Source organism: Megalopta genalis, chromosome 3 (assembly GCF_051020955.1).
Source record: "Megalopta genalis isolate 19385.01 chromosome 3, iyMegGena1_principal, whole genome shotgun sequence".
Classification (NCBI taxonomy): Eukaryota; Metazoa; Arthropoda; class Insecta; order Hymenoptera; family Halictidae; genus Megalopta; species Megalopta genalis.
Window position 1 is genome coordinate 4,547,600 of NC_135015.1, and position 26,447 is coordinate 4,574,046.

General features: G+C 37.7%; 1 protein-coding gene across 4 annotated transcripts in view; it reads left to right on the plus strand.

The window, feature by feature from the left end:
• The window catches only part of Sytbeta (Synaptotagmin beta), a 125,903-nt gene that overhangs the window by 35,039 nt on the left and 64,417 nt on the right, over positions 1-26,447 (plus strand). For 2 of the 4 annotated variants that reach the window (XM_076519673.1, XM_076519670.1), the window contains exon 2: positions 3,222-3,574. In XM_076519673.1, coding sequence (XP_076375788.1) covers positions 3,308-3,574 — 267 coding nt within the window. In that variant the 5' untranslated portion in view covers positions 3,222-3,307. Of the gene's footprint in view, positions 1-3,221; positions 3,575-22,789; positions 22,987-26,447 lie in introns of those variants that run through there. The other 2 variants (XM_076519671.1, XM_076519672.1) reach the window with 1 other exon arrangement.

Here is a 26,447-nt window from a genome sequence, read left to right on the forward strand (position 1 = left end):
TTAACGCTTAAATGACCGCATATTATTTCAATTTAAATTGAAATTATTATGAGTATGCTGAAGTATCCAGCAAGCTCAAGATTTACAGGGTGTCCTAAAGTTATGATACTTCCAGAAAAATAAGGGATTCCTGAGGTCATTTGAAGTAACCTTTTCCTTAGCAAAAATGCAGTCCGCGGCTTTGTTTACGAGTTATTAACGAAAAACACTGACCAATGAGAGATCGCGTACGGCTGAAGCCCCGCTCTCGCGACCACTGCCGCTGCGTCAGGCGGCCAGCACGACGCGGCAAGGGCGGAGCACCGGTCGCACTCGCTCTCCGATTGGTCAATGTTTTGCGTTAATAACTTGTAAACAAAGCCGCGGTTTGCATTTTCGCTAAGGAAAAAGTTACTTCAAATAACATCAGGAATCTCTCATTTCCGGGAAGCACCATAATTTTGAGACACCCTGTGCCATTGCCGGTTTTTTACGTCTCAGCATTGAAACACGAGAAATCTCGTAAGCGGTCGTTTAAGTTTTAAAGAAGAATGTAAGTTCAATGGCATCGTGAGTAAACTATGAATCTTTGTATGAGTCCCAATGTTATAGAATAGTATTATTCCTTGTTAATATATATATATATATATATATTCCTTTATAAATTTTAAAAATTTTAAAAGTGTATAAAGATTCTGAATTTATCATACGCCCATCCGTATTTCCATTAATAATATTATAATCGTAAAGGTAAACGAAAGTTCTCCATTCGAGATTAGAAAATTCTTTTCCGTGAAAATGGGGCAATATTATTCCTTGAAAATAAACACGTCTTTCACAAATATTGAAGCGACCGTAAATCCACGAAGAGCTTTCCATTTCAAATTCTGCAAAATGTCATGGCTTCTTTTATGACAACAGAGACGAGATCAAGGCACAGTAAAAACATAACTATCGCTCGGTAACACGCGCGCGCGTTTCACTCCAGAAATTTACGACTGCCGGTATGGCGAAGATTCCCAATCTATTCGTCGCGAAAGTGCGAAAATCAGTGACTCCGTTTTTCTCCCGATTTATCTGTTTTCACGATAGCGAACAACATCGACCGGCTCGTAAGTTTCGCCGTGGTATTCGCTGTTCTTCGTCTGGAACAGCTCATTTTCCTTTTCCCGCATTCAGGTGGAATGGCTCGTGGTGTCGCTTTCTGCAAGCTCACTCGTAAACGCGATCGTAACGTCGAGGCACCGCAAAAATATATGTGACGGCAATGGTATTAAACCTGCCCCGTTGTTGTATGTTTATACTTCTTCGTTTCCCAGCGCACGTTCGACAGTAAAGTCCGGGCTTTAGCGTCGGATTGGTTTCATTAGGGCCACTTACTACATGCTTTCTTTCTACCCTAAACGATCGCCGGAACGATAAAATGGGAAACATTTGACGAATGTTGATGGCAGCTTGAGATTTAATTCAGCCTCTGTAAACCAATTTCTTTCGTGTCTGACCAAGTAGTATATAACTTGAACGGAGCTTCGAAACCGTAATAAACAGATTTTTCAATTGGAAACAGATTGTAGAAAAAAGAATAAAATAATGGATTAAATTCTGGCGAAAAAACGAAATCAGGAGACGCATACAATATATGTCCGATTTCAAAGTTACGGTTATTAAAAAAATTGTTGGACTTTTTTCGATGACATCAGACGTGTTTCGAATGATTGTTACACTATTTTCCATTGTATACTACTGTGATCAAAAAGTAAGGTGAATTTGTTTATAAAATGTAAATTCTTTGTTTATTCTTCCAAATCAATTTCATCCCCTTCAAAGTAATCCCCGTCCGATAAAACGCACTGTTTCCGACGCTTTCTCCAGTCCTCGAAACAGTCGGAATAGTCTTTTTCCGGTATAGCCTTCAAGACCTTCTTCGATTCGGTTTTTATCTCCTCAATCGTGTCAAAACGGCGTCCCCGCATTGGCTTTTTGAGTTTGCTGAATAACCAGAAGTCGCACGGAGCCAAATCAGGCGAATACGGTGTTTGCGGAACGATATGAGTCGAGTTTTTGGCAAAAAAGTCGCGAAGAACCAATGCAGTATGACATGGCACCAATCGAGACTTGACGCGTTTGAGACACATATCATCCTTCAAAATGGTTTGGACTGAGCCAAATGATATTCCAACACTATCAGCGAGGTCTCTCATTGTCAGTCGACGATTTTCAAGCACCAAATCTTCGATTTTTTTGGACGTCCAGAGCGCGGTTCGTCTTCAACGCGTTCTCGGCCTGCTTTGAACTTGTTGTACCACTTATAAACGTTTTTTTGTGCCATAGTTTGATCACCAAAGGCCTTCCGTAACATTTTCAACGTGTCCGCACAAGAATATTCGTTCCGCAAACAAAATTTGATGCAAGTTCTTTGCTCAACAAAATCACCCATTGTAAAAATCGAAAAATTCACTTTTGGTTGTTTAAAAAAACACGTGTAACTCGGAGATAATTAAACCTTTTGACAAATAGACACTTGGCAAATGTTACAGACAGTCCTACCAACCTAGGAAAAAAAAATTACCTGCCTTCCTAATGCCCGGAAGTTTTAAATGACAATTTCACCTTACTTTTTGATCACAGTAGTATAATCATTACATGAAAGAGTACAATTTTGATTTAGCTTCAGTTTCCGCAATCTGCTTGGACAATATTTATTTTCTACAAAAAAATGCAGTTTAATTACGGTAAAGTAGGAAGTTGAACAAGTTAAAGCAGCTTTTAATTTTAATAAAATACGAAGCTTAACGAAATTTACTGGAGTTCCTGTAGTTTTTGAACTGCACGACCTAAAAATTTATTCATCGACCGTCCGCCCAAACTTTGCCAACTGCGATAAACAAAAATATATGTAGAAAGAAAAACATATTAACAACGTAAACGAACCAAGCCGAGCATGATCTATTTGATGATTCAAACATAACCTGCCTACAAACATTCTCCTCGAACATTTTAAACTTTTCGAATTTGTTTCGAAACCGATCCAAACGTAATCGCACAAACCGTGGATGACATTTAGCGTGAGCGCGTTTCTCAGAGGTCATCGCGGCGAGCATTTAGCGAGCATAACTCCAACTAATTTCCCGAGAGGAAATAAGTGGTAGCGTGGCACCAGAGTCTAATCTAATCGAGCCTTCTCGCGCGGCGTTTCTTGTCCCGGACGAACCTTTCTTGATCCGTGGATTTTTTTTTTGCAGACACCATCGGAAACAGAGGAGGTGTCCGCATTAATCAACGTGAACGTTGAGGTCTCTCTCGAGAGAGAAACAAAAGTCTAGGCGTAATGGTGACCTCGGCGATCTTCGGGGCAGCTGCAGGTACGGGTTTGGCCCTGGTCGTCGCGGTGACGATCGTGGTGTACCGTTACTATTCCGTGAAACGAAAGGGAACATACTGGAGCAATCTCGATCGTTGGCCCGATCCACCCGCGACCAGGAGACCGGAACCTCGGCAAGAAGATCCGCTGCAGCAGTCACACGCTGCGACCTCCTCCCACGTGCTCAACTGCTGGAACAAACAACAGAAGAACTACTGCGCGGTGCAGTCTGGGGTGAGTGAATGAAACTAATTTTGTGAACGCTGAACCTGCTGAGCCGATCCAAGTGACCGTAATTATGAAGACTCTTTCGCGGGAAAAGATGGAATTTTCTTAGTTTATGCATACATTGTAAGAAGAACGCCGAAAGGTCTAAATAAATACGGGATTGTCATTCTTTTAAAGCAAAACACGTTAGACACTGTTAACCCTTTCGGTACGAGCGCCGGATATATCCGGCATCCATCTAGTCACCTGTGTGGCCGAGCGCCGGATATATCCGGCATCCATCTGATGACCAATATGGACGAGTGCCAAATACATCTGGCATCCATGTAAGCCATATTTCTGTAGGCCCTTTACAGAATGTTTACAGGAAACATTTAACACGTTGACTGCCACGCGTATTTACAACAAAATCTCCTACAGGCCACCCGTGCCGCTATAGGAAGCGTGCGCTGTTAATTCATATCTGTTTCTGTTACTGCATGAACAGTTGGAATCTTTGCCGAGTACCGAATGGTATAACTTAAAATCTCTGCCCTTATTTTTTTCAATAATGAAAAGAGATCGGATTGCCCGGAAGGAGAAGCATAAATAAAATTACATCGTCAGATTCTGATTTGGATACTGATAAATATAATCTTAATGATAATGAATGTTATGAAGATACTATTGACGAGATTTTACGAGAATTGGTCATGGAAGAAGAAAGAAATGTTGATGATACTGAGGAAGCTACAGTTCAAATAAAAGATACGAAATGGACCGATCAGAGGCACGAGCATATCTGAAAAAACAAACAACTTTTTGTCCAAGCTGTCCTGATCAACCTCAACTTTGCAGAGAATGTTTTAATATTATACACTGTGAATAATTTTTTTAATGAACCATTTTTATAAGAATTCAATAGTTTCATTACCTCCTGTAGAATATTTGTCGAAATATTTTCGGAAATCCTTTGTAAGTAGTCAAATCAGCGTCACCCGAATTACGGGTGACGTGGCCTGATGAGAACTTTTGCTGTCACCCGAATACGGGTGACGCGGCAGTCAACGTGTTAAAGAAAGATTTAGAAACGGATTAAGCACAGTCATTACTTAACGCTTAAGAAAATCTTCGTACAAAAGTGGACCGACCCTGCGTTATGTGCGCATTTTCGGCGCGGCACCCCGTACAGTGGGAGTGTCACGGTGGACAACGCGCTCGTACCGAAAGGGTTAAAGCTCGGCATGTTAAGTGTTCAGAGAAATTTAGGGGAACAACCTGGGATCACCGAAATGTTCATTGGACGAACATTTAAGAGATGGATGTTGAGAGACATTTCTGTGACTCGAATCTCTCACGGAGCAATTTTTTCTCGGTCTAAAATGAATGTATTTGACAGAAAAGGTGCTTGAAAATGCCACAACAAAATGTTTACACAATGGAGGGTTGGTGAAACGATAACATTTTACGCTAAATTCTAGCGATAAAATGAAACAAGATTTGAGAAATATACAATGATAAACGTGAGACTTCAAAGTTTTCTCAGAAGTAGGTATTGTTTGTTTTCCAATGTGGGAGGACAGCGTGGGATGCGCTGGTCACTTCGTGAAACACTACATCCGTTACTTTTACGAACTACAGTAAATTCTTCCCATTTTTCCTTCGGCATGTAAACAAAAATGGACAATTTGGGAAGAGAAGATACGATTGTTCGAGTCTCGCGGCTCATTTTTATAGCTCGCGATTGTCGACAATTATAAAAACGAGGTGCAAGATTATTAAGGATAATTTACTGTATTTTTTTGTAGAACAATCCATTTGAGAAAACATTTTTAATTGCCATTTATATATATATATATATATATTCGAGATTAACATCGAAGAGGGGGAGTGAATGGTTACATAAATTTTGATTACTACATATTGTTGATCCCAGCGAAGAATCGAAATAATTTTTCCCAATTAATTGTACGTTCTTGGTAAGTAAACTTGGGGTCGTATGAGGAATAAAAGAAGCTATCAATTAGCCAGCGACTCGCTATCAAAGAACCGATATGTCAACTTACACGTTGAGCATCCTGAGTCGACAGGTAATTATCCGGCTATTTGTATTAAGGGTAATAGCATCCGTCGTTTGTTTTACCCAGTTAATTACCCCGGTTCTTTAGACGGAACATACACGCTATCGTGTGTAACACACTCCATCATCGGAATAACTCGAACGCTGTTCGTGTGATATTTCATAAAAACTTCCGTTAATTTCTCGTTTCCGCTCACAGCTACTTGTACAGGTAATTAAATAATTGTACCGTGTTAATGTATTAGGTCGAAGCAGTGGTCGATGGATGTTAATATGATCTTTTTTTTATATTGTTGAAGCGTCTGTCCGATTACAATAGCAATACGTTTTGTTATCTAACAAAACTAGAAGCAGACTATCATAATAGGCACTAGTATAAATTAGTAGGATATTTTCACATGGAGATTATCCACGGAAAGGAATCATCGATAATAGTTTTCGCATCCATCAAAGCTGAGTGTGCGGGCTACAAACATGTCAGGTTTCCATATGTCGACTGGTTAATCTGGTCAATTTAATTGTGAGCATACGCTGTGTGTACAGAAAACAAATATCAAGAATCAATCCACCTTCGTATCACACAACCGAAGGGTTTTGATATTGAACTGCTTAAACGACTATGCCTGATAGTTTTAATAATCCGGAACGTTATGAAATACTTCAGTACATGATTTGGAAAGCAACTCAATGAAAGAAAGAAAATCTTCGTGTAAAGAAAGATTAATTATATAAGATATTTTCTGCATTTTCTTGATATTGAACTCGTGAAACGATTTACAAGTACTATCGTAAATTATTTTTGCCTTTTCGCCCACAACTCACTGTTTCAGTATGCCCAAAGGCACATTATAATAAATATTATAATAAATAAATTTATATATTTATATATATTTAAATTTATATATATTTATTATAATAAATTATAATTAATACCAAAGTATTTAATATTCATTCGATGCACTTAATTGTTTGCAAACTTATAAATAGATACTATATACATGGTGTCCCAAAAATGTCTCGTAATACGGAAATGGGAGATAGCTGAGGTCATTTGAAGTAATTCTTTCCTTAGCGACAATTCAATCTGCGACTTTGTTTTCGAGATATTAACGAAAAACACTGACCAATGAGAGGCGAGCGCGCGAACTACAACGTGATCGATCACTCAAGCGCAACGTGCTCCAACCGCGGAGCTTGACAGAAGAAGGGGAACGCCATGCCGCGTTCGAATCAATGAACAAGTCACGGAGCGTGAACTTTCCGATTTTGTTTACCACGTGACAGTGACTATTTTAAGAAAAACACTGCTTATCCTTATTTCAAAATGTCTGAAGAATATTTACTAATTTTTCAGACCCGAAATAATAAGTAGCTTAATCGTGACAGCCATTTAAATTTTCTTAAGTGCATGACACCTTACATGTCGATTCGCAAAGTTAATTTAATAATAAATAATCGCGTTAAAGAACATGCAGGATATGTTTGTAAAAGAATTGTAAAGAATATCATTAACAGTAAACTCATCCATTTAGTTGATGATGCATTTGCTGTTCGAAATTGTGGGTCACAATGTCTGTGCACTGACCTCGTACAATGCACAGCTGATCGACGACGCAGCGTTCAAGGGATACTGTCGGAGGGACCTCAGATAACACAAAGTTCACTTTCATTGAACTGTCACCAAACACTGACCAGTTAATTAATCACTGATAATCCGAAACACTGATAATCCAAAATCGTAGAGGTATCCTATGGAGGGAGGGGAGGGTGACGAATTGTTCGATTCTGCGTTAAAATGGAGTGGCCCTGAAATGGGCCGATAAAATCATAAAAATCTTCTATTGCCATGATTCTTCAGGATCATGGCCTCCTTACTTCGTCGCCAATTCTGCGGGGCACGTCGATGGAATAAAACGTGATACTAAATTCTTCTTGAACCGTATACATCTTAACGGAAAACGCTGACGATATTTTACGAGGCACGATCTGCGAGCGAGTGAATCTGACTTTTTCGACTCGTTGGTAAAATTCCTATCGAAGATATGAATGCACGTATTGCAGTTCCCCAACGTAGTCAGTGTTCTTCGTCAATAACTTATAAGATAAAGCCGCAGATTGAAGTTTCGCTAAGGAAAAAGTTATTTCAAATGATATCAGCTACCCTTCATTTCCGTATTGCGAGACATTTTTGGGACACCCTGTATAGTTATTTTCAAATGCTCAAATAGCGCCAGTTCATGGAGTGGTAGAACATTGAAACTACTTGCCAAATATAACCTACAGATGATAATGGCAGCGCCACCATGCTAAACCTGTACCGGATGTAGATAACGTAAATTTCTACTTTATCAATCTTATCAGTTTTCTATTTGATCGACTAATGATGAATAAACTGTAGTGCTTTCGGAATTAACAGGTTACTACTAGAAATCTTCATTAAGAGTTAGACTCGTTAAATTACGGCAAGGAGTTAACAATCCTAAACTAAGACGCACGCAATTATTAACTAAGTCGCATGCAGTTATTAACTGACACGCATCCTTCGGCGGATGATAATCTCTCGGCGGATGATGATCCCACGGCGGATGATAATCCCTCAGCGGATGATAATAGTAAACCAGAAACGACTGACTATTGTTAATGAGAATACAAAAATTGTGACGGGCCTAAATAGGGAACCTAACACCAGCACATGAGCGCCGCGCTGATCTGCACACGAATGCAATTTCTGCGAAAATAATGGAAACGAAATCTGACAAACTTAAATTAAAAATCCTAACGACCTATAAGCGCCTCGGGTATCTCAGGAACGCTACCCCCCGCACTTACTCACAAGCCACTCTCGTGAGCGAGATCCCCTGCGGGATCTCCCATCGACGAAACATCAATTTCAAGAATTTCCGGCCGAAATCTTGTTCCGAACCCTGACTCAAAGTATAATCCACACACTTTATTTAAAAATCATACAGTACAATTATTACAGTCTTATTCCCAACTTTACAATATCGGAAAGGATTCAAAGTTTACAGCTATTAGCTCGGTGTCATCCTCGACTCAAATTGCTGAATTGTCCGGATCTCACCGCGAGGAGATTCCTGTTTTAGAGACTCGAAAGGGAGCCAGTACGAAATCGGTATTTCCTCCGACTTCCATTCTTACAATGACTAACAATGATTTACTCTACTCGTCTACAATGATTTACTCAACTAACAGTATGTACACTCTCGTCTATTTTACAATTTAATGTTTAAACAAAACTAACTAGGAAATAGCTAACAGTACCCGAGCTACAGAAAAATGTTTGAAATACAGTATTTCGAAAATTTATTTCGGTAAATCATTTTCATCGCGCACATATTTTGAAATTTGGAAAGCTCCCAGCTTCAGAAGAGTTTTAAAAGAGTTATTTGTGAATATACGCGTCTTATGAATTTATGGCTTCTAAATCATAGAAGGGTCGTAATACGAATGAGGTATACAGCATACTCGATTCTCACTAAATTTCTGAAATATCGGTAACAATGAGCGCGATACAGAAATGATAATGGCTTTCTCAGAGTCCCACTTTCGTGTGACGCAAAAATCGCAACATCGAGTGCTAGCTCTACTCTTATACCTCATTTGTGGTGACAGTTTCTTTAATATTCTGTATTCAGGGGTTCGTACAGCGCCAATCCACGCTGTGACAAAATGCTCAAACTGTTAGCTAGAATCGACAGTAGGCTATTTTCTGTATGAGCTTCAACATTTTGATATTGCATGTAATAGCGCTATTTTAGCGTAGAAAATTCGTGCTAGATTTTACATTACCTCTTATGGGAAAAGCGTCACGAATCATTTCATCGAATATTTATTTATTTTATTATTGAATATTTATATATATAAATATTTCAATTACAGAAGTGAAACGAAATTCGAAACCTCTCTTGGCGTGTGAAGAAATCAGTATACCTCGATTGTTAACACAAAAGATGATTTTACAATATTTTCCCATTACGGTTTGTTTAAAAGCTCTAATTAAACATTTTACTTTAATTAATATTATTTTATTTACTTTAATTAATTATTATACATTTTACTAATTATACCATTTACTTTAATATAGATGACATACATATAGATCCTTAATATAGATTCTTGATATGATATAGATCCTTTACGAAAAAGGATCCATGTTTGAAAAATGATTGCAACTCTGACTTGTACACTATTTTGAAATCATTGAAACATCGAGTTCCCGTTGGAAATTCAACTCGCTTTCGTCGAAAAACCAATTTTGCATCCAAACAACGAGTATATTAACAGACAAACCTACAAGCGTATCGAAAATCGAACAAAGAAGTTGATTTTCCAAAGCCTGCAAAAATGGAACAATTTTCTGCACACGGAGGACGTTTTTCCAACGTTTACACCATAGGTTTTTAATTGGCAAATTTTTCGAGCAAAAAACTGATTAAAATTGTCGCTGCGACTTCTGACCTTCCATTGTCTACGATTTCAATGAAATCCTTTCGACGTTTAATTACGTGAAAACGTGAACAAAATCGCATAATTCCTCCGAGAGCAAAATAAAGAAAAAAGCATACATTATTAGCTTTTCTTCGGTAAAAGGATACTTCGGAAGAAGGCAAAACTTATTACGCTTTCTGATAAATTGAATGCTAGAGAGTTATGACAATATCACGACATCTACACATTTTTATAAAGACAAAATTCCATATATTTCAAAGTCTTTCTTCGTATTCTGTTTTCTGACAGTTATGTTCTCAATACTTCCAGAAAAACTGAGGGGAGAATACGATCGCAAATATACTTGGAAAAAATAACTTTTTTTATCACAAAATTTATAAAAACTTACAATCGTAAATGTTTTAATTAATTGTTCAACGGGGACAGCAATTTAATTCGTAAACCAAGTTATCTTGAGTAATGTAACCCAACAACAACAACAACACACACACACACACACACACACACACACACACACACACACACGCACGCGGAAATTTCATTGTTACGATGAGTACGTACATCACGCGGAAAAATTACTATTTGCCTGTTTATTAAAATTTTCCCAAAGATTAAAACATTCCTAAATTTTAAGTAATAAACAAGTAAACGATTTACTTCAGAGAAACTGTTTATCTAACACGTGAAAAATATCAACCACAAATAATACCACAAAATCATAAAGTAATTTAACGAAAATCCTGTACGAAAACTTATTAGACTGATTGTATATTGCACAAATACAGCAAATACAAAATTATATTTTTTAACTGTAGTCTTAGAGATTTGAAAGTTTCAACAGATTATCAAATTATTATACACAATTATTATATACACAACATAATTGATAATAATTTGATAATCTGTTGAAACTTATATATATATATATATATATATATATATATATATATTAAAATTAGTGGAGACTATATTTTGCTAATGTTTAATAATAGCTATATTAAACTTATACAGTAAATTCTCCCTAATTGACTCTCAGCTTGGAAACAAAAGTAGACAGTTTGGAAAGTGAAAGTACGATTATTCGAGCCTTGTAGCTCGTTTTTATAGTTGTTGATATAAAATTATAAAAACGAGCCGCGAGACTCGACTAATCGTATCGTACCTCCTGCTCACAAATTGTCTATTCTTTTGTACAATCTGACGGTCAATTAGAGAGAATTTACTGTACATATTTAGTAAGAACTTATATACAATAGCTTATGTCTAGTGTGACTTCTTTGGACAAGACAATTTACAATCTTAATATTAGGATAATGATTCCTTGTTTTCTAAATTCCATTTAGTGTTTGGTGTGTGTCTAGTGTGACTTCCTTGGTCAAGAAAATTTACAATCTTAATATTAGGATAATGATTCCTTGTTTCCTAAATTCCATTTAGTGTTTGGTGTGTTGTGAATTTGTAGTTTTATGTTTTTGGTTTGTAAAAATTTGGATATATGATCATGATTCATCTTCGGGAATGAGTATTGGAAATAATGAAAATGAACAGAGCGTCAGCTATCGGATGTTAGGTTTTTCCCTTAGATCTGGACGACGCGACGCGACGACCGAAGCTCGCGGTCGATACACGATTCAACGAAACTCGTGATGTCCCTTATCGGTTACGCCAGTATACGCGTGCAGTTAGAGAAACTTCATATTCCGACCGAAAATATAAAACCTGGAATTCGGATCGATACATCTCTCCACAACGCAACGTCCGATAAATATCGCGCACTGAAACCAACGCACACGACGCACTGTACACAAACGCGATTTGCGAACAGATAGAACGTCCGATCAGCGTGGAAACAGACGATACGCAGATATTTTCTTGACGCTTTTCTCTTCCTATTCCTTTATTTCACCATCCGTTTATCAGCAGTGACCAGAAACATTATTTCGCGGAACACTGCCGATTGGCCGACTATTCTACTTTGTTTCTTTCGTTCAGGAACGGAAGAACAAAGAAGGAGAAATCAAAAGTTTTTCCATATATCTCGTAATTATACAACGAAATTAGAACGAATGGATAGCAATTCTCTTGGTGGGATAATTTATGCTGTCTTTTCTAGCTTGAATAATTCAATCTTCATTCGCTTGGTTTAGTTTCATAATATACATATATGAGCCGTTCACTGCACAAATTGATTAACTCCATGAAACAAAAAGTGGAGAAATACAATGAAATAATGTGCATTGTTTTTTAAAATTCCTTTTATAATTTAAATCGAAATAAATATTGTAGAATGCATAAATACAAATGTAACTTTCATCTAACGGTATATAAAGTTAATAAGAAAAAATAGTCAAAAGGTGATCGTTAGTAGTGTTACCATTTTTATATTACTGGAGGAGTTAATCGATTTGGCAAGTGAAAAAAGTAATCAATTTAAATTCGGTGTTTAAATTTTTAAGTTTTTTAGCACACAAATTATAAAATATTTTTATTGCAGATTTTTCATAAAAATGAATATTAATGGTTCTATTATAATATATTATTTTTTGTGATATATAAACGAAATATAAACGATGTATTCTTCATCAGCTGCATGTGATGACTCGTCACTTCAATTTATTCTCAAGCTTTTATAGTAATCATGTTTAACAGGAGAAATGAATTTCAGCAGGTCCATCATGTCTCTCCTTTTTCCCTTGTAACAGTTCTACCTCTAGGATATAATAAAAGCTGCTCTACATTTTACAAACTTCGTGGTCTACCTGCTACAGATTTCCTTATATTAATGACGTTAATATATTGACAAATATTTTTGTAGATATTAAATTTCCTCCTCTATTCCTGTATGCCAAATCTTTTGTTCTTTTAAGCAGTTATATATTTCGGGCCCTATTATCAGGATTACAACTTCTTTTCCTCCCAATCAATGTGTTTGTTGCAATATTTTTACTGTTGCAATCAGAAGAATCTGAAGATAACCATAAACGTTTCCTTGAGCCAGCACTTTTTATTGATAAATCGTATTGAAGAACCATCAGATGTTTCACTATTTTGCACATCCACATTATTATTAGTCTCACTCATCTCAATTATAAGGGTATAATTTTTTTTTCAAACCACTGACAAATTGAAATAATTGTTTATAATAATTCAAACTAATATACGATCTGAAAGTGATGTTGAAAAGGCTGAAAAAATATGTGTAGTCCTGTATGACTGGTAAAATACACAGTAGAAGTTAAAATATACCAAATTAAACTTTATTCTTAATAATAATTAATTTGACTTCACAAGTACTTGATTCTGCGACAATTAGACTATGACTGACTAATTTATTTTACTTAAATTCTGGTAAGACGGCACTAGAAAATTCGCCGTTATCAATCATGGCTTGCTAGTACATTTGAGTTTCATTATTGCAACGATTTACATTAGAGTACGGAGTTAATCAAAGTGACCTCTGAAATAAATTATTTATTATTCAGTGGCCAAACAATTTTTGTCGTTTATTGGTGTTAATCTTAATTATTAGGGAAAGTTATTATAAATATAAAATGTTATAACTATACCAAGTGCTTTGACACGTAAATTTAAGATTTTTCGAAAAGCGGAGTTAACGATTTATGCAGTGAACGGCTCATATGTATATCTAATTCCGTTTGACATCAAGCTTCGATTATTCTATGGTAGAATTAGCTGTTTGTTAACATAATACAGCGTAATGACAAGCAGAATATGTATCATCAAAAACAGCTATTTATTCTGATTCAATCATGTTCCATCAAAGTACAAAAGATATTACATCAAAATGGTAGAAATTAATTTTAAAAATAAGAACTTTTTAATTATAATTATTGCAGAATTCGATTATCACCCGTCTAATAATTTCGTTATACAGGGTGTCCCAAATGTCTCGCAATCTGGAAATGGATTTTTGTTAATAACTCGTAGCAAAGCCGCGGATTGCATTCTTGCTAAGGAAAAAGCTACTACAAATGACCTGAAGAACCCCCCATTTCCGGATTGCGAGACATTTTTGGGACACCCTGTAGTCATTAGTGAATATCATAACTTAGCGAAGACTGTTCCAAGCTCGCAGGTACATACATACGTATGTACTTTCAAGAGATATTTTTGTATTACAGACGCGTGAACAGCGACGCGTTTTCGAGTCTTAATAAAAAAAAGTCGCACATAGCGACAGCATTTTGGTATATGTAAATATGCCTAGGTGGAGCTTTATCGGGAGTAACTTTTTTGCTGCGACACGATTCCGATCGTAAACCCGCATTTACAGTGATACATTTACGGCTTCCTGATAGCGGTCACCATTTTTACGCCTGTGTTTCACGCATCGCAAAGAATAATTGAGGGATCGTCCCAAAGTTTTCATAAATCATTCGCGTCCCATTTCTACAACGTTTTATCCCCATGAATTTACAATACCATTTCTAGCTCCGCCGCGACATTTACACGAACTTTTTCCATTTATTCTTACACCGAGATAATTCGATTTAACCTCCCAGATATTCCAAATAAATTTTTTCTTTAAACGGTCTTACCAGTACCGTTGTAAATAGTTTCGAAGAAAATAATTATTCGTGCTTAGCAAATTTTGGGTACATTCTTCAAATTCTTGTTAACGAGAGTACAACGTCTCGAGTTATAATACTTGATATAATTCACGGACAATAAACAATTCGGTTTAACCTCGCAGATATTCCAATTAATTTTTTCTTTAAACGCTCTTACTAGTATTGCTGTAGATTTGAAGAAAATAATTACTCATGCTTAACAAATTTTAGGTACATTCTTCAAATCCTTGTTAACAAGAGTACAACGTTTCGAGTTATAGTACTTGATATAATTCACGGACAATAAACAATTCGGTTTAACCTCGCAGATATTCCAATCAATTTTTTCTTTAAACGCTCTTACTAGTATTGCTGTAGTTTTGAAGAAAATAATTACTCATGCTTAACAAATTTTAGGTACATTCTTCAAATTCTTGTTAATAAGACCACAAAGTTTCGAGTTATAATACTTGATATAATTCACGGACAATAAACAATTCGGTTTAACCTCGCAGATATTCCAATCAATTTTTTCTTTAAACGCTCTTACTAGTATTGCTGTAGTTTTGAAAAAAATAATTACTCATGCTTAACAAATTTTGGGTACATTCTTCAAATTCTTGTTAACGAGAGTACAACGTCTCGAGTTATAATACTTGATATAATTCACGGACAATAAACAATTCGGTTTAACCTCGCAGATATTCCAATTAATTTTTTCTTTAAACGCTCTTACTAGTATTGCTGTAGATTTGAAGAAAATAATTACTCATGCTTAACAAATTTTAGGTACATTCTTCAAATCCTTGTTAACAAGAGTACAACGTTTCGAGTTATAGTACTTGATATAATTCACGGACAATAAACAATTCGGTTTAACCTCGCAGATATTCCAATCAATTTTTTCTTTAAACGCTCTTACTAGTATTGCTGTAGTTTTGAAGAAAATAATTACTCATGCTTAACAAATTTTAGGTACATTCTTCAAATTCTTGTTAATAAGACCACAAAGTTTCGAGTTATAATACTTGATATAATACACGAACGTTTTTTCCTCGAAACGTTTCTATAATACTAGCACTGCTGTAAATTCGAACTACATATTACAGCTTAGAAAAATTCACCCGCATTCTCCGTATATCAACCGACGAAGGTGCGACATTTAGAATGATAAGAATTATAAGAATTATATGGTACCTAATCCTGTAGAACTAAATTTGGTACTAATTCTCAGTGTTATGACTTTAGAAATATTTGTATACCCTACGAATGCATAGAGATCCCTGTCCAATCTCACCGAAAAATGCATCAAGTTATGATTGAGTCACGACACAGACCTCACGTATATATCAAACTTACATAAGACTCTCCAGTCTCCGGGAAGAAATGATTCCCTCGCCGTCGTAGGCGACCGCGGGCCAAGGAATTGCTTTGGAGGGTTCTCCCGATGTAAGTAATGAAATTTCCCAGGTTACGTAAAGGCGCAACGACGGTCCTGTGCGCATAACGCGCATGCAACTCGGTCATCTATCAAAAAACAGTCGATCGTGGAAGACGCTCGCTCGTTATTGATATCGAACGAGCCGCTAGGGGGGTTACATTATTTACCGGCACGCGGAAAACAAGTTTCTTCGGCCGAATCGATAAGCGAGAGGTTGAAAGGCTGTGCGGGGCTGCCAGATAGAGTGTGGTCGGTTCGGAACGCTCGGTTCGAAGCGGAGATGGTTCTCTGAACGGGTTCCCGCGATCGATTCCGCCAAGCTGGAAATGTAGATCGTGTCGGAAGTTTCTTTCGTTTAAAATTCTATCCGGCGGCAAGTTGAACGCAACACAGTGATCTATAATGCAAAAGCGCGAGCCGAGCCGAGCCGAGCCCTCGATAGGCTCGTACCATTGCACACGCGGCCTGAACGATCCAACGATCGACTATCGTCGATCCGATCGATGAGAGAGAGAGTTCGGCCGCCGTTGCTCGCGATCCTCCTCTTTTATTGAAGCCGCAAACCTTTTGTCCGGCGAATTCGATGCTTTCCTTCCGTTCCGCGAGAATTTCAAACAACCGGCGAGACCAACCTAAACGTTTCCGTGTTACAGCTAACTATAGCCGCTGGGTACTTAAGCCGGTTATAGCCGCGTGTGTAACTTTTGCATTTGCGAGTGACCACGACGGAGTTTGCAATACAATCGCATTATTACGCCGTGTGTTTGTCTCTGCTCGTCGTTAAGCGAATATACTACTGTGATCAAAAAGTAAGGTGAAATTGTCATTTAAAACTCCCGGACATTAGGAAGGCAGGCAATTGTTTTTTTCCTAGGTTGGTAGGACTGTCTATAACAATTGCCAAGCGTCTGTTTGTTAAAAGGTTTAATTATCTCCGAGTTACACGTGTTTTAGTAAACGACCAAAAGTGAATTTTTCGATTTTTACAATGGGTGATTTTGTTGAGCAAGGAACTTGCATCAAATTTTGTTTGCGGAACGAATATTCTTGTGCGGACACGTTGAAAATGTTGCGGAAGGCCTTTGGTGATCAAACTATGGCACAAAAAAACGTTTATAAGTGGTACAACGAGTTCAAAGCGGGCCGAGAACGCGTTGAAGACGAACCGCGCTCTGGACGACCATCAACGTCTACCGACGAGGGCCACGTACAAAAAATCGAAGATTTGGTGCTTGAAAATCGTCGATTGACAATAAGAGACCTCGCTGATAGTGTTGGAATATCATTTGGTTCAGCCCAAACCATTTTGAAGGATGTTTTGTGTCTCAAACGCGTCAAGTCTCGATTGGTGCCATGTCATACTGCATTGGTCCTTCGCGACTTTTTTGCCAAAAACTCGACTCATATCGTTCCGCAACCACCGTATTCGCCTGATTTGGCTCCGTGCGACTTCTGGTTATTCAGCAAACTCAAAAAGCCAATGCGGGGACGCCGTTTTGACACGATTGAGGAGATAAAAACCGAATCGAAGAAGGTCTTGAAGGCTATACCGGAAAAAGACTATTCCGACTGTTTCGAGGACTGGAAAAAGCGTCGGAAACAGTGCGTTTTATCGGACGGGGATTACTTTGAAGGGGATGAAATTGATTTGGAAGAATAAATAAAGAATTTACATTTTATAAACAAATTCACCTTACTTTTTGATCACAGTAGTATACATGCGAATTCCAATTCTCTTAGATGATTTCGGGAAAGATTGACGTAAAATTCTTTGCAGTCAATTTCGAGAAAGAATCATTTCGAGTTTTGTCGACATACACGTTTTATTGTACTTTACGAATGTGCTTTTGCAATTGCATAAAAATCTGCAATCCGATCATCGTACATTCGCTGACCAGTGACAAATCGAATGAATGTTAAAGATTGCAGGAAAGTAACAGAAGCTACTCTCTCCTTATGTCAAAGTGAAAATACGCGAGAAGTTGTGTTGCAATGAAATGGTTGAAGCTCTGAAAACCAAGTAAAACACTTATTGTAGGCAATTTAAATTTCGAATGCTATAATGCCCGTGTCGATTTGACCGAACTTCTAAACTCGGTTTCAATATTGCAGCGAGTATCGTCCTAGTTTAAGTTAAATTGCTTGGAAACACCTGTAACGATGGTACACAGGAATCATACGGAACCATCCTATAGCCGTGATAGCGTTGAGTCAATTGAACAATTTACGACTCGTTTGGAGTCATGCAGAACGCTCAAGTGTGAAAGTCGGTAAATTGGCGTAAAATATTCATGCGTTTCACTAGGAAACTTGATTGATTGCACTGTAGACCACGGGAGTCGAAGAAAACATCTAGTTAGCTTAAGAACAGAAAATATTGATAAGGGTCACGATTGCTTTAATAAATTTCCATGAATTTCCTAATGATGAGACTACGGATTTTATGTATTTATAGTACATATAACGATTACCGAGAAGAAACAACAAACTGGAGCAATTTAAGGGCGTTATTATTAAAACTTTTTATGCGGCTTCTGTTTCCTGATATAAATAATTTTCATTTTACACACGACACAATTTCTATTGCGATCTATCAAAATTTGCAATTTATTACAAACTCATCAAAATTTGCAATTTATTACAAATTCATCAAAATTTACAATTCATTACAAATTCATCAAAATTTACGATTTATTACAAATTAGTCAAAATTTACAATTCATAGGATGCTTTAGATCGAAGTGGATTTAAAATCTTCATGTTAAGTTTTCAATTTACAATTCTCTGCAGCGAAACAACTTCGACGAACATTAATTACTGTCGAAACGAAATACTTCATTATTCGTTCGATCATTATGGATCGATGTCCTTTTGATCGTGGCAACATTCTCTCTTGTTCCTCGATGTCCACTGAACACTGAAAAAGTTTAGCAACACTCGATTAATTTGCTCAAAGTTCGGAACAACGCGAGATAGATTTCCAGCAACGTCTATTTAATTAAACATTCCGAATGAAACGTAAATGCAACGAAGGCTCTTTTCGACGAAGGTCATATCTAATTAAAAATTTGTAGAAAACATGACCCTCGGAAGCTTTTTCTGCAAAAAGTTAATAGATTTCTCTTTGAACGAATACTTTATCTAAAAGCATACAGAGTTATCTTTCCGCTGAAAAATCATAAAAAACGCACGATCTCGCGGAACTGGATTCTGCGAAATAAAAAATTGATGGAGATCCTGCTGAAATATGATTTTATCTAGAAGACCAACAAGGGGTTCGTGAAAAAATTGTTTCATTATGAAATGGTAACCGTTTAAAGCGAAACTACTACGCAGAGTCTGCAAGAGAACAGTTTCGAGGAACAAAACTGTTACCACGGCTCACGTCTGTTTAAGATTTTGCAACGGTTAAATTATTACAAGTTGTGCAATATATGCACTTCAAGATAAGGTATTTTTTTATACAACTGAGTTGACTAGTTTGTTGAGGAAAAATTCCCGATGACACGATTTTTCTAAGATCGTTAAGTGAACGTGATTCTTTAATTCTGAGGTTTTTTCCAGTGGAATACGCCGGCGAAGGTCAGCCATTGGCTCGGACAGTTTAAGGAAGATGGTGGGTAGTAAACTTGGCCGCGAAATAAGCAATAAGACCGCGGAAATTTGCCAGTCGGAATTTAATAAATTTATCCTCGAGCGGGAGCGGAGCGAGTTTCAAATGCGACCTTGCCGCATACTTTATCGCGAGTTAATGACGGATGATGGCGGTGTCTTGACGCCGAGCCTCCATCGCGGCTCTGAGAAATGAAATTTCCCGTGACGCAACTTTACGAGTCACGGGAAGATCCACCGGCAACGAACAAACTTTTCTACGCTCTTGGGAACCGTCAAGCCCAAAACAAATTGGTTCTATTGCTATTCGTTTTATAAGCCGGTACATGGTAAACACGCACAAATGTACACCTAGCGTACGTAGTTCAGGAAAATCTTTAAGGACACGTAAGAGGAAAGAAAGTTGTGCTCGTTGAATCGAACCGAAACGGTGCGATAATAGTTTCAGTTTCCTTGGTGCAAGTATAAATCAGCAGAAAATCTACAAACTTTTCCTTTGAGAAATCATGGCAGTGAAGATTTGTTCTCTGTTTCGGATTTTTACTGGGGAAGCTGAATTTTGGAGTGCTCTACATGTTCATATAGCGGTTTTTTTTAATCATGTGATGGATGATGCATTGTATAACAAATGTGAAACAACGCTCTTTTGCTTCACACATTAATTTTTTGAAAGAATTGTGCACGAGTGGGAATTTTTAAAATAGAAGAAAATGCGTATGTTAGCAAACATAATAATTTTGTCAAAAATAGAATAATATTCTTGATGAACGGAATATAACAGAAACATTATTTTCTTATCGGTGCTTTCCGGATTCATGTTTTCATATTTATTTTACGATAACTAAAATATGGATGAAATTCCCCTCGTGCGTGAACTTTCTTCCGGTAAAAACATTGCGAAAATATTATCAATTTTTGCTAACATTTCAATTTCGATGTTCTGACAAATTCCCATTTCAAAGTAAAAAAAATGTTGGCGAATAAAATATAGGAGGAGCAGTATTCGTTTTTATTCATACACACATTCTTCTTCGATGCTCTGCAAATCCCCGTTTTCATGGTTATTGCATGAAAACTGAAATACGAGAAAAATGTACTCTATTGACTAAAAGTTTCTAAATATGATGTAAATATGTGATTACCTTAATGTCAATATATATGTATATTGATATATAATGTATATTAGCATTAAGATAATCACATGTTTACATCAATTAATACACATATATAACTTAAGCTGTCCAGATTTCTAAGAGCGAATCAGAAAGGTCCATCAATTGTATTACTGCAATGGCTGTACAGGGGTCGCAATTGACCCAACTCGGCGATCGAATCGTTAATGGACCGATGCTCAGAGATAATCTCATTCGAGTGACTGATTCACACCGAATCGTTGTGAACGAGCCACGCTCCGCATTTACATTCCTACTTAAGCAGATTACACGGAACGATAAACATTCGCAGAAACGGTTCCAGTCCCTCGATAGCCGAGTCTACGGGGATAGGAAGTCGACGATATCTCGACGGAAATTCAGACGTGAATTAAGCGAAATCCCCCCTTGTAAGATATGCGCTAGGATACGTATTGCTGAGATTTATAAAATTTGATCGCGCTACTTCGAATTATACCCTACACGTTCAAACAAATATTTAACTAACGTACATTTTAACCTACATCAACCAGGAAAACAAACTTTTTACCTCTTCCATTATCTTTTTAAGTTACTACGAATATATTCGTTTGTTCCACTGCTACCAAAAATTACAGCATCCGCGAAAGTTTGATTACATTCTGGGCCCTGCAATTCCTTATTCTCCCATTGAGAAAACCTTGCCACTCCATTTTCCTTTTCCTCACGAAAATCGACTCTCTTGTGCAAAAAATGCTACAAAATCTGCAACTAGCATAGCATCACAAAATTGTACGCTTATTTTGAAACACTCTAAATAAGGCTCAACGGCTCAAAAGGCACTATAGAATAGACTGAAATAATAGATACAAATAACAGAATTATCTCGTATTTTTACCTAGGCGTATTTTCACCATAAAATACGCTTGGTGTCATAGTTTCACGGCAATTACTGAAAATTCTACTTGTGAATTGATTTTAATATTCTGCAGAAATGATAAAGTAGAAACATTTTGAAACTTAAAAACCTTTCTATTTAAAAATCCTGCCATCTTTCTCTCCTTTTCTCAGGCATGAAACCCTTAGAGCCTTCACAAATTTTATTTACATTCCGGACCAAACTGTTTGTCTACTTAAAAATTCTGCTATTTCTTATTCCTTCGAAAAATTGTTCATCAACGCTCCCGGAGCCAAACTGTGACACAAAATCCGCAACAACCACAGACGTCGAAAAACCGGCAAAACTTCCAAAATTCCATGTACCACGAAGAAGATTCGCCACCGCCCTGAAACCTCCATGAAACCTCGGAAGCCACGGCAGCAGAGCCTCGCAAAAAGATTCTCCTTCGCCCGCAAATAACAAGAATCATAATCGCGCGAAGCCCATATTAATATCCGCCTTTCCGCACGAACCATTACCAGACCCAGAACAGCACCGAAGAAAACACGCAAGAAGGGAGTAAAAAAATCCGCGGAAACCTCGAAGGGTGGATTGAACGAAGGAACGAGAGAGAGAGAGAGAGAGAAAGAAACGTGGGGTTGAAAGTAGCTCTGGAGGAAGCAGGAATAGGATGAGGGAGGGAGGAATAAATGGGAAGGTCGAGAGAAGAGGTGCGAGAGGTGTAGACTGGCCGTAGGTAGGGGAGGCTCGAGGAGGATTCCAGGAGCGTATCGAAGGGGAGAGTAACCTGTTGCGGCGCACGCATTCTATTCGGTTGTCCTTGTCCGATTCACCAGTCGCCGCACGTACATTCGGCAAACACACATCCACCAGTGCTCGTCGTTTGCTGTCTTTGTCGCGCCTTCTTCCCTTCGCATCTCTCTCTCTCTCTCTTTCTCGCTCTCTCATCCTCTCTCTCCGTCCCTCTTTAGTCACCCTTCCAGTGAGCCAACCACCACCCCATGCCCGGCCACGATCCACGAATCGCCGTTTACTGGTGGCACACAGACCCCGACGTAGGCACCGTGAACACGGTCGAGAGTAGTTTAGTCGGAGTCGGGCTACTAGCTAGCAGAGGGTCCTCATCGTCCTCGTCGCAGGAAATCGACGTGGCCACGCTAAACGGGACATGCTGATAGAAGAACGCTCCTGTTGATCCTGACCCACCTGCGTCGCACCTGCCGGGCCGATCTCGGTAACGCATTTCTAATCTTGATTTGCCGCGAGACGAGTTTCGAAGGGACGAGTAGTATACCTCCGCCTTTGATCAGACAGATTGGCAAGGCTACAGCGAGGTGTGGGGACCTGTTTGGATTTGATCAGAGTTCTGCTTGAACGCTGGTCTCTGGATTGCTCAGTTCTTGTGTCTTCTGTGGTTTCTCTCTGTTGATACTGGCTCGGTAGGTTTGTCTTCCTAAACTCTTTCGGCGCTACTGGGTGTGTTTGTATCGAAATGGTCGACACCGTTCGGTGTATTTGTGTCACAGGAATATTTGACAATTGTTTTTCACGATCGAATTTTATCACGAATTTCGTGGAACGTTTTTATTGTTCATGCGAAATTGATCTTACCTGTGTGTATCTATTTTGTGATAGAACACTGTTGGACATGTGTTGTTGCAAATAGTGACAGGAGAAAGTATTCGCAGATCTTCTAAGCCTATTTTATGTTATAATAATCGTCATAGTTGTTCAGTTTTATGAGAAATGCGGTACGGTTGAATCGGTTGTAGGTTTCTTCTGATTACAGCAGGGCTTCTCGTTTGCGATAGTAATTGATGGCAGACCGCCAGTGAAAAATGATGCGCGAGAGTGGATGTTATTAATAATGAATTCAATCCACTTTGGAAATTTGCTTTGCGTTTCTTAATGGAGAATCGATGAGGATTGTGATAAATAGACGCGGCAACGTTCATGCTAGAATTAATTTACCGCGTTGCTTCGTGCACTTTTATGAGGAATCTAAAAGTGGCTCTGCTAACAATATCCAGTTATTACGTGTTACAGTTGCGGTATATTTCAAATTAGCTTCGACGAATATTCTCGAGTCTACCACAATTTGTCACGAAATTTGTTGGTGCTTGTTTCTTGGAAGAATGATTTTTACCTTTCGTAGCACATGAACACGGTTCTGTTTGTTGTTATTATTTGTTTGTCAGTATTGTATGTTAGTTTGTTACTATTTTTGTTGAAACGTGAGCAGATTTTTCCGGGAATGTCGAACGCATTCGGCTACTTCGCGATCGTTAATATATTTACATAAAAGGGATATAAAAGGGTTACGGAATATCGTTATGCACGTCGATGGAGTACAACAAAAAATCATGCGTGCGCGCCGAGAAACGTAATACGTCCACGCCGAGCAAAAAATCGGCATGAAGTCGTGGCTTAAAATTGCAAACCAGCTTTCGGAAATTATTCTCCCGGTGACTCGACACGATTGTCCAGTCTTTGAAAAATTTCTAATTTATACTCCAGTAAAAAATACAAGAAACGGTGGATCAAATGAAAAATGTTTCCCCATGCAGCACGATATGAAATATGAAAGTTGACCGAATCGAATATCTTAGTCATCCTCTTGAAAATTGCTATTTTACACCCCGTTGAAGAAATATAAGAAATATTGGATCGCATTATATCTCTAGCACAAAATTTTCTGTGTCGAATTCTTTCTCTGAATTCAACGCTTTTGATTGAATTCATTCAAAACATTCTCTCGTATCCGAATTCTTATAACGAACAAAACTCTAAATAGGCTAGCTAACCGATTACTGGGGGTGACCAATTGCTGTCCCATTGATCTGTTCTCGAGCATAATTAACTTTATATTTATCGATTAAGATATATTAGATTTTTTTATTAAAAAATGAAATAAAACAATAAAAGAACTTAACAAAATTTAATCAAAAGAATTTAATAAAAAGAATTGGAACTCAATAAAGTTTTTAGTAAAAATATACGTGAGGTGATCTAGCGATTCCAGTATTTTTAAACGATGCTATTTTGCAAATAAAAATTCTCTGCTGCAGTTTCTTCTGCATCCAAATTTTAAATACAAAGATTGTCTCAATTGCGATGTTGTAAGAAATTATGTCATGCAACAAGGAAGGACGTGATTGCACAACGATCTTCAGACCACAGCGTACGTTCGATGAGTGCAACTCAAATGTTACTGCCCATGTTAAAATGATTTACTTCGGCAAATTGCTTTGTCACACGGCAGAAGCGAACCTCTCGCGTCGGGCCGTATAATTTTTCAATGTTCCATCGATCGAGCCGCCGTCGTACCAGTAATTTTTGGTTAATCGAAGGTATTCCATCGGTGGCTCGATCCCATCGCCGGGATCCATTATAATCATCGAACGTAACGCTTTACCCGGTCATGATCGACAGCATGAACTAATTGTGACCTCCGTTCGATGGAGTCGGGTCAAAGGAACGTACTGGTCATTCATCCACGAAATAGTACGTAGAGGAAGCTGGTTCACCGGATGTAAATGAACGAAATGTGTTCCATCTGACTACGGAATCTATCGGACTCGTGCACGCTGATTTTGATCGTGTTTTCGCGACGCGGTGCTCTCAGAAACGTTGCACACTACATTTAATAGTACTTTTATGTTAACTCTTGTATGAATAATTCAGTTGGTACGATCTCCGAACATAGCCGTTAAAACGATTTTTATTAATACCTGAGAAATTGAAGATTATCCAGACTACTTTATTTTAGAAATAGCGTAGTTTGCAATCAGGAATCTAGTTCTGCAGATCTTTAACACTTTATCTGCAGGCCAACAACCGAAAAATTTTATAAAATTAAAGTACTTTATTTCATCGAATTAAGATTGAACCGTTAAGTTATATATCGCATCGATTACTTCCTTAACATTCTTACGTTTTGCAGATCCTAATAAAATTAGGAAGATAAAATAGATTAGCATAGAAATTAATTTTCAACTCTGAGCAAATAATTCCGTCACCCACATTTAGATGACGTGGTAGTCGAAATGATAAAAAGGAAAATTAGTTGTTGAAATTGTAGTATTAAGATGGAGAGTGTAAGAAAACATTTTATTTTCTGATCGGTACAATCTAGAATCGAGAATCCAGTGGCATCAAAATTACAAAAGAAAAATTATTAGCTGTTACTGACTGTTACCGTTAAATATAAAATTTTGGAATTAAACTAAGTTTTGGAATTTATGATTTAAGATATGGTATTGTAGAATCTTTTATTCGTTGTATGATCGTGATTGTGGTTGTGACGTACGGTCTTTCGTCGTTCTTTATGGGGCAAGATCTATCGAACAGTAGATTGCGGAAGGTATCATAAGCTTGCCAGTGTTTGACGCCACTATTAGGTAATATACATCGTTAGTTGTCCCTTCAGCAGCCAGAAGATGCATACCGCAGGTACAAATGTGACACTGTATTAATCAGTTGAGTCCATGAAACTCGGCTCGTCGCTCTTGGCAAACCATTAAATTGATGCACATGAAATTGCTGTTTGGCGTAGAAGGGTTTCTATGAAAGTATTTCATGTTCTCTACCTAGACTAATTTATTTGCTCAAAATAGTTTCCATTTGCATACGTACGCCCATTACATCAGAGAGCTAAACGATTCCATATGTAATTTTTGCTCTAATATCTGTGTT